Consider the following 16,708-nt stretch of genomic DNA (forward strand, 5'->3'; position numbering starts at 1 on the left):
GGTTGAATGTTCCAGGGAACCTGGAATAAAGTAAAAGCAAAGCAAAATTGATTTATCAATAAATATATTTAAAATAGTAGAGGAAGTGTTTTCATAGCCTCACCTCATTCTTTTTTGTTTTCATTCTACTAGTTACTATTTTTCATAGTGGAAGAATATGCTGCAAACCATATCCCACTGCCTCCACCAACTTCAGAACACTGATTTTTAAAAAGTTCTTTTTAAAAAAAAAAAAAAAGAGGAAAGGAGCCATACTGTAAAAGCAGCAAGGCCTGCCAGGCTGCAAATGAATAGCATACTATTGTACTTCTAATGCACTCTAGGTGGGAGCAGCAATGTATGGTAAATGAATTATACATTATACATATGATTGACAAAACTATGAAAATAATCCATATTTTAAGGTTACAACCATATCAGCTACAATAAGAAATTAAAATATATTTACATTGTACATAACAGTTAAAACACTAAGTAAACATGAAGTGATGGTGTCATTTTCTGCTTTTACCAGTTCTCTTTTGAAAATGAAAAGTGAGTAAATAAAATTAGACAAAATATGGATAATAAATAATTACAAATAGCAGAATCTTTTCTTTTTCTTTGTCCAGGAATACTCAAAATAAAAAGACTAGTGAGAAGGGAAGCAGATGGAAAATCTAAAGCAGATTTAGGGCTCAATCCCAAATACCTAGAAATAACTTTTACTAGTTGTAATGGAATATTTGCCTGTATATGGAGTTTGGAAATGGCTGAGAGCTCTTTGTGTGATCTCTTCCTGGAAGGGGTTACTCTCATGAGTAAGGGTTGCAAGATCAGACCTTCAATCCCTAAAAACAAGGAATGGGGAAACCCAATTATAGATTAGATTCTCATTTGTTCTTTTCATTGACAGATGACCACAAAACCACCTTTTACACCCTGAAGAAATTTTCCTAAAAAATCAATCCAAATTTAATTGGTCTTGTATGATGTTAATTACCCAGTGTTTGGAACACTGAAATGAATAAAATTGTATAGAATTGCCAAACGAATCATGGTTGACCCCAGTGCTTTGACATTGGATTGTTGAAAAATGATGAAACAGCAGACAACTGACAGAAGCATTTCCATCAGTCAATATGATTCATGCCCATGTGGTTCGAGTTTTGTGAAAAGATTCTCACACCAGGAATATAGTACAAGCTGGTGCAGTTTCACTAAAACGTGAAACATTTTGTAGGTTTTCCTCAAAAATTGTGCTAGTTTTTCATGAAAACATAAAGCATTTTCCACAGGTACAAAACAAAAATGTCCTGCCATTATACAACAAAAATGTTGCAATAATGAAAAAAATAAGACCTTTCATCTGTGAAAATGGCAAAAAAATTGTTTACAAGCAAATATGGGGAAATAATTTAACTCAGAGGGCAATATTCTTACTCCATTCACAGGAAGAAGTTGTGTTTGCTGGCAATAAAGAAAATGTATGCCTGATTCCCCAATACAAAAATCTCAGTTTGCCTATGATAACCCTGGTGAAAGGAAAAACAGCCATTTCTGTAATCCCTACCAGCACTGTGTGGTGTTCACATTACACCATAATGCTAATGCAATCTGTTTGGGGGTTTTAGATCAATGATAATCTCGATACTGATTTTTTTTCCCCTATAGGTAAAATGTCTTATATATTCACAGACATTTTAATCTGTACTTGAAATTAATGTCATTAGCTGGTTGTAAAATACCCAGCCCTGCTCGGGATTGGTCTAAAGAAGGACACGGCACATTGCTGTCAAGAAGCTCGATTTCAAAGTATGAAAGTACCAAAGTCAAAAACTGTTTGATTTCATGGACAGCAAATAATCTTCCAGGACATTTTGCTACTCCTGCTCCAAATGGCATGTAATAATATCTTAACTTCTGACCATTGCGATAGAAGATAGTCTTTTCTTCTCCATTCTCATTGAGATAGCGATCATACTTGAATGTCTGTAATGAAAGTTTAAAGTTTAATGTCTATTAGAGCCAGATGATGCAGGGCCAGGAGGATGTGCAACCGCACTGACACAATGCCTCCTGGGAAGAGCAGCCAATGCACAGTATGCTCCTCCTCTGTAGCTGGCCATGCCTCCAGTCCCCAAAACCCTTTTGGGAGAGGTTAGCCTTCGCAAGGCCCCTTACCCGGATCAGCTCTTGCACTTGGGGTAGCAGAATACCAGCCCCTGTGCAGGAAAGTGTTGGAAAGCTTTTCACACCTCTATTTGTCTTTTACTGACCCACACAGAGGACAGCTACAATCTAGCTTTTTGTACATGTGTCCAAATTGGAAGACTTTCCCACTTCTCTCATCACCACTGTATGTCCTTAAGGACTTCCCCTTCTCTTGTCCTCACTTGAAACACCACAACATGGTGGTTTTCTCTGGCTGAGGAAGGCTGAACGGAACTGCCTTTAAACCTATCAACATGACTTTTTTGCTCAGCCAAAGAATTTTCTGCACAGTGATGGAAGGCCAGTGCTGATTTTGCTACCTCCACTGCACTCCCCATCCCTGCCTGTTCAGGGAGTTCCCAGGCATAAATCCAGGACCTGTGTGGTAGAGTGAAGCACCAAGCACGGGGGGCACTGAGGCCAGATACCTTATTAACAGGCAGTTAACATCTCCTGGAACAAGGAGTTTGTATGTTCCTGTAATTACTCACCAAGGGATCAGCATAGATGTCTGGATCAAAGTGCAGCAGCTGAGGATAAAGAGCTACAATGTCATCTTTGCGGATGTTGTAGGAGTCATTATCCAAGTGCAAAGTGAAATCCTCCTTAGCAACTCTGACAGTCATGGATGCACTGGACAACCTCATTGCTTCCTTGATAATACTATCTGTAGAGAGAAAAAGGAAAGGATTAATATGAAAAGAATTTATATATCCCCTTGAAAGGGGGTGGGGGGTAATAGCCTGTAATCTTCTATAACATGCAATATTATGGAGAGAAGGAAACTGATAAAATGAATAGAGCTAAGAAAACAGCGTAAGAGGTTGATAAAGAGAAGAATTCCCCTAAGTTTTGTTTGCAACCATCAAATTTCATTTACTGTGGAAACTATTTTATTATAATATGGAAATTATGCCTCTATATATACATATATGAATAGCACATTTGCATTTATTTTATTTACTTACACACACACACACACAGTTCTAGCCATTTGTGTTGTTTTGTAGCATAAAATGTATAGGTTAAATATCACCAGAGCCTGCAATACATAACAGACCACTAACTGGTGAAGCACCATTGTTGGACAAAGCACTAGAGAGTATAAAGTAAGGAACACTGTTGCAGTGGCATTCAGAAAGGAGCAGCTCAGCTCAGTCTGGGCTGTCTGAGGGAGGAGAGCAATTGAGTGCAGCAGTCTCCTACTGAGAAGTCACCAGAACACCAAGCTGTTGGGACCAAGCCTCCTAAGCAAGCTGCTGGAAGCCCGTCGATTGCAGGAGCTGAGGGTGACGACTCACTGTCACCATGGGAAGAGGCTCTGGAGATGAACTGGGGAGGATGCTAAGGGGGATCCCAAGACTGAGCTGTGACAGCAGCGGAAGTACAGGGAACAGAAGTAGGAAATAACCCAGGGGGCATGAGTAAGTGTACCAGATCCTAGGCCACATATATGGTCCCTAGGTCAGACCCCAGTAGAGCAGGGGGGGGCTGGGTTTCCCTACCCCCACTCCTTTGGGACTATAGCCACTAGGCAGAGCAACCCTCAATTCTCGCTTTTGGGCAAGACTGCTGTGATTTGTAGCTGCTAGGCAGAGCGGCCATGGACACTTGGCACTAGGCATTACTGCCAGCCTAGGCAGCCCCCAACAAATGGTAATTTCCCTAACTCTATTAGAAGTACCTCACCTAATGCATCCTAGGACTGAATTACCCTTTTTCATGGCTGCATCACACTGGCGGCTCATAGTCATCCTATGATGGACAAATACTCTGTTGCTTCCAACTGATAACTCTCCATTTTACAGCAAAATCTCTTATTATTCCAAAGTTCATGATCTTGCACTTTGCACTATTACATTTCATCCCATTTCTGTTACTCCAGTTTTCAATGTTGTCCAAATCTTATATGATATCCTGGTCCTCCTCTGCTTTGGTAATACCTCCCAACTTTGTGTCATCTGCAAATTTTATTAGCACACTCCCACTTTTTGTGCCAAGGTAATTAATGAACGAATAAATAAGACTAGTCAAGACCAATCCTTGAGGAACTCTACTAGTAACCTCCATTCTGCCTGACAGTTCACCATGACCCATTCTAGTCTCCGCTTTAACCAGTTCCTTAACCACGTTTCAGTTCTCATATTAATCCCCACCTTCAATTTAACTAAGAATTTCCCATATGCAACTGTATCAAATACTTTATGGAAATACAGGTAGACTGGATTTCCTTTTCCTAGAAAACTGGTTGTCTTTGCAAAGAAAGAGTTTGGGTTGGTCTGGTACACTCTACCTTTTGTAAAACTATGTTGTGTGTTGTCCCAATTTCCATTTATCTCTCTGTCTTTAATTACTCCCTCTTTCAAGATTTGTTCTAAGATTTTGCATACAACTGAGGTCAAACTTAACAGGCCATAGTTTCTGGGCTCACTTCCCCCCCCCCTTTCTTAAATATAGGTACTATATGTGCAAGTCTCTAGACATAGGGTACAACCTCAGAGTTTATTAAGTCATTAAAAATCCTTGCTTTTGGGTTTGCAATTTCATGTGCCAGTTTCTTTAATAATTTTGGATGGAGATTATTCAGCCTCCTTGATTTGATCCCATTAGCCTGTCTGAGTTTGGCTTCCACCTAGATTTGGTAACTTCTACTTGCATATCCTTGTTTCCATTAGCCAACGTGCCACTGCCCCAACCTCGTCAATGCCCTTATTAAAAACTGAGGCAAAGTATTCATTTAGGTGTTGGGCCAAACCTAGTTTATCGTTAATCTTCACCCTGTCCTCAGGGTTTAGCAGTCCCACTTCTTCTTTTCTTGTTTCCTTTTTTATTTATGTGGCTAAAGAACACTCTACTATTGGTTTTAATTTCCTTTGCAACATCCAGCTCTGCTTGGCTTTTGGAAGTTCTCACTTTATCCCTACACTTCCAGACTTCCAAGAGGTAAGAACATAAGAATAGCCATAATTGGTCAGACCAATGGTCTATCAAGCCCAGTATCCTGTTTTCCGACACTGGCCAGTGCCAGATGCTTCAAAGGGAATGAACAGAACAGGGCAATTGAGTGATCCATCCCCTCTTGTCCAGTCCCAGCATCTGGCAGTCAGAGGCTTAGGGACACCAGATTTGGGGCTGAGACCCTGAGTCTTTTGGCTAAAGGTCCATCAATGGCTAATCTTCCATGAATTCATCTAATTCTTTTTTTAATCCAATTATACGTTTGGCCTTCACAACATCCACTGGGAATGAATTCCACACATTGACTGTGCTTTGTGTGAAGAAGTACTTCCTTTTGTTTGTTCTAAACCTGCTGCATATTTTCATTCAGTGACTCCTGGCAGCTTTTCTTGCCAAGCCATCCCTTCTTCCAGTCCTTGTGGTCTTTTTGTTGTCTCTTAATAACCTGTTTCAGATGCTTGCTCATTCAGTTTGGTCTGCAACCCTTCCCTGTGAGTTTTTTCCCCCCTTTCTTGAGATGCAGGCTCCAGATAGTTTCTGCAACTTTGTCTTAAAGTAATTCCAAGCCTTCCAAGTTCTTCAGTCCAGTCAACTTGAGTAACTAATTCTCTTAATATTTTAAAGTTTTCCCTTTTGAAATCAAGGACCCTAGTTTGTAGACCTATTTTTGTTTATCATGCCGACTTCAAGTGTTTAAAAGTCAATTTGATCCTAAAAAGAAAACTGTCCTGGATCACTCTTCCCAGGGAAACAAACAAGGAGAGGGGCTGGATAGGGAGAAAACTGACAAGATCCCTTTGTGGCCTCCCTTTAGAATTGTTCTTCAACAGGATTTGCCTCACCATTGTGGAAAAAGAAACAGTTCCACCGCCTGAAATTGCAAGTCCCTCAATATGCAGCTCCTAGCCCTACCTTCAGCTCTCCCCTACCCAACCACTCTCCAGGTGTGGGCTCCTACTCCCCTGGAGGATTGTGGGGATGGGAGGATACTGCAGCAGAGGTGGCTGACACCTCTTTGCCCTATGAGGGAGTGGTGAGATCTGTGCAGAGGTAACCCTCTGTGCAGATCATCTTGGGAGGACACTCTACTTTCCTCCCAGGGAAACATTAGAAACTGGAGGCACAAAATACTTGAGCCTGGGGAATGATCCTGCACTGAGATGTGGAATGGAATAAAGACAATGGAGAAAGGTGTGCAGGAAAAAAAAAACCAGAATAGTGTGGCAGTATCTTCCTAAGCCTTAGTGCTCAAGGAAGGAGAATGCTATTGACAAAAAGAAACAATGCTTTTTAAAAAAGTTACATTGAACCTCCCCCCACCAGTAATTATAGGGCAACAATTTCAATAGCTGTAAGGCCCAGACCCTCACAAGTATTTAGGCTCCTAACTTCCATTGAAATTAACAGGGGCCTAAGTGACTTGGGAGTGAGCTCCTCAGTCACTTGGGTGCTTTTGAAAATGTTACCCGTATTTTCAAAGATATGTATCATAATAATAATGCTTTTAGCCATGTTAGAAATTCATTGTTTAACATTCCTCAAGCATTAGTTGCAACTCCAAATATGGTAAGATCCTTCTGTTTGATCTTAGCCCTTTTAAAAGAACAAAATACAACCTTACTTTGACTTACCTATAGATCACTGGTGCTGCATGACATAGTACTTAAGCATTACTCATACATGAAATTACATGGGGGAAAATGGGATTCATTTCAAAATTATGATAATCTCCACACCACAGACATCAGGACTGCTGAAAAGTTTGGCCTTTGCTAACTAAAGATATAGTGTAGCTTTATTATCCTGCTGTTGGATAGTCATTTAGCATTTCATAGCACGTGTTTTATTGACTATAGATAGATAGAAAAATATCTGGGTGTTCCTGGTACTGTTACATGTGATGACCATACCTAATACTGGCATATTATCCAGTTGTTTTCGATTCAAGGAGATAGATGGCAAATGTAAGTCGATCTTTTCACCAGCATTTCCCAGTGTTTTTTGCACCTCTTCAGTAGCTGCTTTCATTGCTTCTGGGCTCCTAAAATCAATATGCCAGAAACAAAAATATTTCTTACTTGTAACTTAAGTAATGTACAAAAGGTTTGCTGTTAAATATGATATTAATTTTTTCCTGTCTACAGTGTAGTTCATTAATCCATGGATGTAACCTGGTAAAACAAAAAAGCTACGTAAGAATCTAGAGTAAACATATAAGTGTACTTATTATATTGGAAAAATCCTGGTTGTTCAAAACACTGAGAAGGTCTTCAAAGATTTGGTTCAGTATCCAATTTTGAGCAAGACCAAATTAATGTGTATAATGCTGTTAAATAATGACATCTTGGTTAAACTATGCCAAGAATAAGGAATATAGTGATAGCCCCATTGCAGCTAAAAAATCTAGAAGAGAGATATAGATCACATCCACAATATCAGCTGCCCTGGCTTGTATCCAGTTAGATAATTACATTCTGCCTACCAAAAAAAAACAGAAAAAAAACCCACCTCCCAGTAGTTTAAATTAAATAACTTATCCTTCACTTTCTGGTCTTCCATACAGATATGGCAGATGTTTGTAATGGATGACATGATTGTAAACAGAGATACAGATTGTAATCTCACAGTCGGGGGGCGGGGGGGTGGAAGGGGAGGCACAGAACTTCCATGGAAATCAATGCGTGAGCCCAAGGACTTCAGGATCAGAACGTTTGTAAAATTAATAGACCCCTTATGGATTTTTAAATGAAATGTGCTAGCTAAAGCTCAATCATTATCATTAGCAGGTAGGTACGGTGTTTTTTAATTTTATTCAATTTATCACAGAAATGTAGGCAGGCGGTGTAAAGTCTCATCTTGAAAAGTACAGATCTAGAAATTTAGCCTGAGATATTTTTTTTAAGACATGTAGGGGATTTGGATGCAGTTGAGTTACACTAGAGTAAAAACAAGGTAGCAGAGTGAAGAATTAGGACCTATTAGTCAGATCCTCAGATAATGGAGCTATACCAATTTGCACTAACTTCAACAGTGCTACATCAATATAGGCTCTGCAGAAGCCTATCATTTTTTTTTCTGTAAAGCAGCCAATATATATCTGCAAATCCAACAGATGGGCAGATAAACAAAAGTGTGCAATAAAACCTTGTCTATTCTAGGGAAATGATCTAAAAATGTCCCACTGGACCTAATGTTGGGAGCCCTAGTGTAATCAAGGCTTGGAAACTGCAAACACTGCTACTTACCTTATAAGATAGAACAAGCTCCAGAAAGTAGCAGGTATTGTGTTAGCTTGTGAAGCCCATAGTACAGCCAGGTGGGTTTTTGCTTTTTCCTTATCATCAAAAGTCGATAGAGTGTCATTTAAGAACATACGGAGAGTGATGAGCTCAGAGATATTGTTCCTTTTTCTGAGGTTCTCATGGAGTAGAGCCTCTGCCAGCTTCTCCCGTGCATTGTGGGCGCTCTTGAACACATGGATAGGCACGCCTGCAACAAGGGCTGGGAAAATTTTATCAAAATCCTTGAAGTTTTCAAGAGTATTTAGAATAAGTGCTCTCTGGGTTTCCTGCTGAGATAGATTCTTGTCTTGGGTTGAATTAAACTCTGTGCCAAAAAGTGTTAAAAAGCCAGATTCAAACATCACCCGGCAACAGAACGCATAAAGCCCATCTGATACCCAGTTGTTGGAATGCAGTTTAGATGTACTTGATTGCAGCATGACATATTGTAGATTTTCCATCATAGCTTCAATGAGGGAATTCAGGGCATTACCTTGCAGGGTTCTAATGAAAGTCTGATGCATATTTTCAGTGGTGTTTCCATCACGTGGGTCAATACTGCCATGTCCAAAAGCCTGCCACCAAATAAATTGCATGTAAGATAAATGAGGATCATCACAACCTTGGTAAATAATAATTTACAAGGGAAATCATAGCCAATATGTCATCTTCATAACTTAATGCAGGGACATATAGTAAGAACTGTCAACTCTGTAAAGTGATAATTGGCCACAAGTCTTTGTAAGTATTAAATAAGCACACAAAAATAGTCTATGCTATATGCTTATAAATAAATAAGTATGATCACTTAGGGTATGTCTTCACTCCAGTAAAACATCCATGACTGGCCTGGATCAGCTAGCCTGAACATCTACAGTGCAGTTTCATAGCCCCACAGCAAGCCACGCAAGCCTGCCATGGGTGTTTTATTGCAGTGTAGACATATCCTTAGGGATTCAGTTAGTTCCCATTGGGAATCTTTTCACTGACTTCAACAAGAGTTTGATTGGGCCCTTAGTTGACCAGATAGTTTTTGAAAGGATTAGGGCCTAATTCTCCAAAGTGCTAAGCATCTCCTGGGAGGTGCTGAGTGCCCTCAATTTCCATTGTCATTAAAGGGAGTGAACACACTCTGCAGCTTGCAAGATAGGGACCTTACTGGATGAAAGCACGGATAGAAAATGATATTAAGCTGCAGTGAAGCTTGAGAGTACATTTCAGCAACTTAACAGTAAACAAAATTACAAGGATATTGTATTTGTCCCCATAAAAAGCATTACAAACCCAGGCAACTGAGTTGAAGTTTAATTCAAAATAAAACTAGACACATTAAGGTATGGTAATTCACAGTGAAGGCACTCAAGGAACCTGAACTCTGTCGTGTAGTGACACCATGCAATAGTCACATAAGATATGTGTACACTGCAATTAAAAACCCACAGCTGGCCTATGCCAGCTGACTTGGGCTCATACGACTGGGGCTAAGGGTCTGTGTAGCAGCAGTGTAAACATTCCGGCTTGGGCTGGAGCCCGGGCTCTAGGACTCCGTGAGGCCAGGGGGAGGTGTCCCAGATCTCGGACTCCAGCTCAAGCCCGAACATCTATACTGCAATTAAACAGCCCCTTAGCCATAGGTGGAATGTGAGAAGCTCCCTAGCGGGTGGTGGGGTGGAGGGAGGGGGCACCGGCGCCTGAACTGTGGCCCCATCCTCCACTCCATCCTGAGGCTTTTCCCCCGCAAGGCTAGGGTGACCAGATGTCCCGATTTTATAAGGACACTCCCGATATTTGGGGTGTTGTCTTATATAGGTGCCTATTACCCCCACCCTATGTTCTGATTTTTCACACTTGCTATCTGGTCACCCTGCCCGAGGCTTCGCCCCCCACTCTGCCTCTTCGCAATTTCGCTCTGCCCTTTCCCCTGAGGGCCCTGCACCCGCCACTTGCTCCTCTGGCCCCTGTTCTCTGCCCCCTCCCCAAAGGACCCCCTCCTGAGGACTCCTGCCTGCTGCTTGCTCCTCTCTGCCACCCTCTCTTGAGGACACCCCACCTCACCACTGTCTCTCTGCCCCTACTCCCAAGGGCCCCCCACGCACCACTCGCTCTTCTCCACCCACTCCCCCGAGGCCTCCCGCCCACCGCTCACTCCTTTCTGCCCCCTCCTGCCTTAGGGGCAAGCGACAGGGGCAGAGCGAAGCAAGAGGCAGGCAGAGTGAGGGCAGGAAGAGGCGGAACAAGGGTGGGGCCTCAGGAGGAAGAGGTGCAGCATGTGTGGGGCCATGGGAAAAAAGGCCAAGTAGGAGTGGGGCCTTGGGGAAGAGCATGGGAAGGGCCACAGTCCAGGCACTGGTGGTGCCCCTGCTTCTCAGAAGCTTCCAGCAGCGGCGCTCTAAAGCCAGCCGGCCAGCCTGACTCCAAAGGGAGGTGTGTCGCATCCGTCACTTCTTGCCCCATTTGGGGAGATTTAGTCTCCATGAGCCTCTTATACCTGCCGCCTATGCCCTTAGCCCAAGCCTCACGAGCCCAAGTCAGCTGGCATGGGCCAGCCACAGATGTCCAACTGCAGTGTAGACATAGCCTGAGTTATGATTAAGGCATTTTAGTGTTTGTGGTCTGAAATAAGATTAAACTGATTTGTAAAGACACATTCTATTTTATAGAGGTATATTTGCTTCTCAGGGTGTCACTGCAGGGCAAATAAAGGAATAAATCGATAGTGATTTGTCTGTTAGTCTATAAGGTGCCATAAGACTCTTTGCTGCTTTTTCAATAGTGAGAAAAAGTCTTCAGTGAAATGAGTGTGTGGATTAATCTAGAATTTAGATTCTAGGACACAGGCTTCCACATTACACAGCCAACACTATAACTGTTATTCTGTTGGCAGAAAGGCCAAGGTTTGAATGGCCCTGAAAAAGACTTCTAGAGGTGATCCCTCCAACTAGTGACTGAAGAACAATGCTAGGCTAATGGGAAGAAACTTGTACTGATGGGAATCTATGCCAGACCTGATCTGTGGATATACAGAGGATTTCAGTTTCCAGGGCTGCTAATCTGGCATCTTTCACAAGCAGTACATTTGTTTTTAAAATTAGTCAATTCAATATAAATTCACAATAGTGCAAACCATCTTGTGCTGTACTTTTGCTCTAGTATTTTTGTGATATTACATGACTAATGTCATTCTTGGATAGGGTGACCAGACAGCAAGTATGAAAAATCAGGACAGTGAGTGGAGGGATAATAGGAGCCTATATAAGAAAAAGACCCAAAAATCGGGACTGTCCCTATAAAACCGAGACATCTGGTCACCTTATTCTTGGATAACCTAAATCTGTTTTTGCAAAACCCATTGTTATTTATATTAAGGAATAAAGTATCTGACACATTGCCATGGCTGGGATGATTTAGTTGGTGTTGGTCCTGCTTTGAGCAGGGGATTGGACTAGATGATCTCCTGACGTCTCTTCCAACCCTGATATTCTATGATTTGAGACAGGAGACAAACTATCTTTCAGACAGGCAGACATACTGAAAAGTCACATATAATTTAACTAGGTACAGAATGACTTGATCATGTTGATTTTTTCATAGTAAATATTAAAATGTTAAAATACTACAGTCATTTTAAAGCAGTACCTTTGCAGAAGCAGCAAAGTGGAACTTTTTCCAGTCCAAATGCCTTCCTTGGCACATCACTGAATGGTATGAAAAAGGGTCAGTGAGAAAATGAACATATTTTCCAGCCACTTTGCAAGTGAAAATGTGCCCATATTTCTTTTGTCTTGCTTTGAGAAATTCAAGAGGGTTGGCACCAAATTGCAAAGCGCAGCCCAGATATGGAAGTAGCCCATTTTCCACTGGCGGCTCACCTGGACGCCTACAAGTTACAAACAAATGTTACAAATTAAGGTTATAAATTAAGACCTGTCCTTCAGCTTGGCCTGCTAAATAAGATTGTGATACCAGCCTATTTATAACACTAGTTTCTATCAGTGTTGATAGGAAATTGCCCTCCTTTTCATAATAAATCCATTGTGAGGTCTATAATATATTAGAAAGAATGACCTTAAGCCTACAGAAGCCTTATTAGAATCCAATAATAAAAAATGTACTTAAGCTATATCACACTAGCTTTTATTTTTTACATTTAGGTAGGTTCTTTTTCACCATTTTAAATGTAACATTCTATTCATTGCAAGCAGTTAAGTAATTGTGCCTTAAATAAATACCCTGTCTCAGCAGTTAATATTGCCTGGGATATTCTTGTTGGAGCCCATCCCAGTACTTTTCAGGACCTGTGGCAAATCTGGCTCAGTACAGGAGCTCTACTACCTGAGCTGATTTCTCAGGACAGTCTGCCAGAGCCCTAGTTTGGCAGCTTTCATGGCATGATGAAAGGGACATTTATTTGCTTTATCTTTTGGTTACTCGGTTTTTGTTTGGTTTTGTCATTTTATTTGCTTTTTCCTGACAACTTGTCTGCTGATATTTCTGACTTGTAGGTAATCTGCTGTAGGGCCCAGTCTTACCAACCCATCCTGAGCTGAGTATAGAGAGCTGGTCTCCCAAAAAATGGTTTTTGAAACAAATGAAAATATTCAGGAAAAGTTTCACTTTTGGTAGAAACTCTCTCCATTTTTTTCAACAAGAAATTGAAACCTGAAAAATTTCTATATTTAAAAAAAAATAAAATAAAAAAAATCTGTGTTAAAAAAACAAACAAATTGAGATTCATTTTTTTGGGACACTAAAAGTTTATACTGAAAACCAAAATGGTTGCTGTACATGGGTTTTGAATATGAAAGGTGTTTGGTTTTCAGCTCTTCAGTGGAAACTATAAAAAATTTTCATGGGAAAGTTTGAAGACAACCACTTTTTTGAAAATGTGTTGTGAAAAATAATTGTCATTCTCTTCCTTATAACATGCAAGTAGTCCCACTGACTTCAATGGGATTATTCAGGCAAATAGGCAATCCTCATGTGAGTAATGCTTTGCAGAATGAGGTCTAGAATTTCTGGTTTGTAGTTTCTGTAAGTAAGAATCCACACTTGCTCTCATTAAAGTCATTGGCTCAGCTCTCATTGACTTTATCGGGCAATGAGCACCTAGGGCCTGACCCTGTTCCAGCTGAAGTAGTGTAGGGTCAGCCCCTCTAGAGCCTGATCCTGGGAGTTGCTGAACACCTGATAGTTGCTTCAGTGACCTCAATACCCCTTGAGAGTTGAGGATGCATGGCACTTTGCAAGAATCAGCCCTTTAGTTGATCAGGATTGGGCCCTTAATTGCTCTGCAAATTCTAAAATAGATAGCATTACCTCAAATGCACACTCAATTAAGACTGTATAAAAAACAAAGCTTATTACTAACAGTTCTAATGGACAGAAAGAAAGGAGGAATTGAAGATGGATGAACAAGCATCATTTGGACCTCCAGAGACACAAAGATGGGATTATTTTACTTATTTGGTCTGTCTTTGGCTTGCACAATTCTCTCTAGCACACTGAATGCTGAGCCCTTTGAACCCTCCAAAGAAAGAGTATTACAGTATTGTTGTTTGCACATCCCACTTGGATCTGATCCTGCACCATTGAAATCAATGGGAGTTTTCCCCACAGGCTCCATTTCAACAAAGCACTTAAGCACATGCTTAAAATTAAGCATGTGATCAGGTGCTTTGTTGAACTGGGATCCAAACAACTATATTCCTGTATATGGATACCCACAGTAAGTCACTAATAACTTTTAAATAATATGTGTCAGAGTCATAGAGTTTAAAGTCAGAAGAGACCACCAGACTGTTGTAGCAGGGCAGTTTGCGCCTTTAAGCACCTGCAGAGCTAGGGAGCAGCCAGGTGTGGCTTAAGGAGAAGCCCAGCAAGCCCGTGTTGGGAACTAGCTGATCTAGTTAAGCAGCAGCTAATGACTGGATCTGATTCCCTGTTCGATCAGCTGGTTCCCAAAAGCTGCCTGCTGGGCTTCTCTTTACGCCACAGCCTACTGCTTCCTACCTCTGCAGGCCCTCAAAGGGGCAGACCATCCTGCTACAATCACCTCTTAATCTAACCTGTATAGCATAGGCCACAACACCACCCAGCATCTGTACACTAAACCCAACAACCAAGAGTACTACAACTTACAGAAGACCACTATTCCCCAGATCAAAGATGCTGCTAACATTTCAGGCAATCTGAGTGAAATTTCAGGAGTTTCAACTAGAAAGGAGTAGCTAACAGTTTGGTACACTTTAAAAACAGAGAGTGATGCAAAAGACAAGTCAAAGAGCCACTTTTTTATAGTAAATATATTCATGAATTCCTTTTTTTCTGTACAGAGCACATGCCAGTAGGATAAAGGCTTGAGAGTATTTACTCAATACAGTAAACAAGCCAAATGGTAACCAGCATAAAAAGTAGGAGTTCAATATTGCTACAGTCCAGATTAAACTACATTGATACAGAAAATAAAATGAAAAAGGTATAAGGGATAAAACAGTCATCTGTATATCAGAAGCATAAACATGTAGGATCTGATTTCTCAGATATAGTGATCACCTGCAGATCCTATTGATTTCAACAGAAGCTGCACATACTAAGCACTTCTGAAAATCAGACCCAAATTATGATTATTTATAACCTCATTTACAAATGGATTCCTCCTTTCTTTGTATCTCTGTTTTCTGTTAGTCATAAATATGGATTTGCATAGCCTGCTTGGATTTTTTTTTTAACTTATGTACACAAAAAATGCCATTATAATATAAAGATTTCAAAGAACAAACACCATCACCACTGTTATCCTTTACTTATCAATCTGCCAATGTTCAGACTAGTTTTGTCTCAGCTATATACACACACTATCTTTTTACAGAAATTAGCATTGGGATATGTTTAAAAAGAAACCTTACCTCCTCCTTATTCCCAGAATAAACCAAAAACAACAGCATAGTATCACCACTATTCCCCAGATCAAAGATGCTGCTAACATTTCAGACAATTACAGTGAAATTTCAAGTCAAAAAGAGTAGCTTGGTACACTTTAAAGACCGAGTGATGCAAATGACAAATCAAATAGCCACTTTTTATATAGATCAGGGGCACCAATTTACTTAATTGAACTTAAATAACCTAGGCAAGCTATTAATTAACCATTTCTGGACAGAAGCTATTATGTCTTCATTCTGACTGATATCTCCATAAAAAAACTTGAGAGGATTAATCTGTACAGTTGCAGAGATGGCCTTGAGCTGGTATCAGTAGAGGTTCCAAAGTAATCAAAGAGCTGTAATAGTTGATAATTTGAAGGTCTCTCAGGTGTGTTTTGATCTGTCATGTAGATTTATCAAGTACAGTTTATAGTTCAAGTTTAGCAATACATGAGAGGACTAGCAAACATACAGACAGTGGTAGCTGGTGCCCCAAGTACTTACCATAGTTCCCTGACTCTTCTGGCAGGGTACTCTACTCACCTAATGCTCTCCCTGCAGATTGACTAAATTTTCAAGGGAGTCAGGGACAGATTTTGGCTGGGAATGAGAGATTAATAGGAAAATGGGAAGAAAAAGACTGTTTTCCTTCTCCAATCATCTATCACTGTCAAAATGAAAAGCATGGACACAGTTACAGCCAGGGGCGGCTCTAGAAATCGGGCTGCCCCAAGCAGCGCGGAGCGCTGCGCCGCCCTTCCCCGGTCCCGCGGCGGGTCCCCTCTTCCCGCGGCTCCGGTTGAGCTCCTGCCGGCATGCCTGCGGCAGGTCCACCGGACCTGGGACGAGCGGACCTGCCGCAGTCATGTCTGCGGGAGCTCAACCGGAGCCGCGGGAAGACGGGACCCGCCGCAGTCATGCCTGCGGCAGGTCCGCTCGTCCCGGGCTCCGGTGGACCTGCCGCAGGCATGGCGGCGGGAGCTCCACCGGAGCCAAATGCCGCCCCCCCGGGAAACGGCCGCCCCAAGCGCCTGCTTGGCGTGCTGGTGTCTAGAGCCGCCCCTGGTTACAGCAGAGGGCTGGGGTAGGAGAAAACAGCAATAGCTCGTTTTGCTGTTTCTGATTAGTCTCAGCCTCCCTCACCCTCCTCCAGTCTAGCTCTGACCTCCTGATCTGCACACCACCAATTTAGTCGGATCTTGGCTGGATCTGGGCACTCTGGTCCATTCTCTCCACTCACCTACACTCAATTCTGCCATTTCCCTCCCCTTTCAGAAACTTTGACCCCATCAGATTCTCCATCTAACCTAACCCATTCCTGCTCAGAAATCTCCTTCAGCCTGACCCCACCAT

General features: G+C 41.5%; 1 protein-coding gene across 5 annotated transcripts in view; it reads right to left on the reverse strand.

Annotated features, from left to right (window-relative positions):
- Window positions 1–286: 286 nt before the first annotated feature.
- LOC120396470 (cytochrome P450 7A1) overlaps window positions 287–16,708 on the reverse strand; it is a 28,462-nt gene continuing 12,040 nt past the window's right edge. For 3 of the 5 annotated variants that reach the window (XM_039521391.1, XM_039521387.1, XM_039521390.1), the window contains 6 exons: window positions 12,069–12,309; window positions 8,397–9,007; window positions 7,062–7,192; window positions 2,685–2,860; window positions 1,908–1,971; window positions 287–830 (listed from right to left, as the gene is read on the reverse strand). In XM_039521391.1, the coding sequence (XP_039377325.1) occupies window positions 508–830; window positions 1,908–1,971; window positions 2,685–2,860; window positions 7,062–7,192; window positions 8,397–9,007; window positions 12,069–12,125 (1,362 nt within the window). In that variant the 5' untranslated portion in view covers window positions 12,126–12,309 and the 3' untranslated portion in view covers window positions 287–507. Of the gene's footprint in view, window positions 1,972–2,684; window positions 2,861–7,061; window positions 7,193–8,396; window positions 9,008–12,068; window positions 12,310–15,337; window positions 15,418–16,708 lie in introns of those variants that run through there. The other 2 variants (XM_039521392.1, XM_039521386.1) reach the window with 2 other exon arrangements.

Source organism: Mauremys reevesii, linkage group 2, assembly GCF_016161935.1.
Source record: "Mauremys reevesii isolate NIE-2019 linkage group 2, ASM1616193v1, whole genome shotgun sequence".
Classification (NCBI taxonomy): Eukaryota; Metazoa; Chordata; order Testudines; family Geoemydidae; genus Mauremys; species Mauremys reevesii.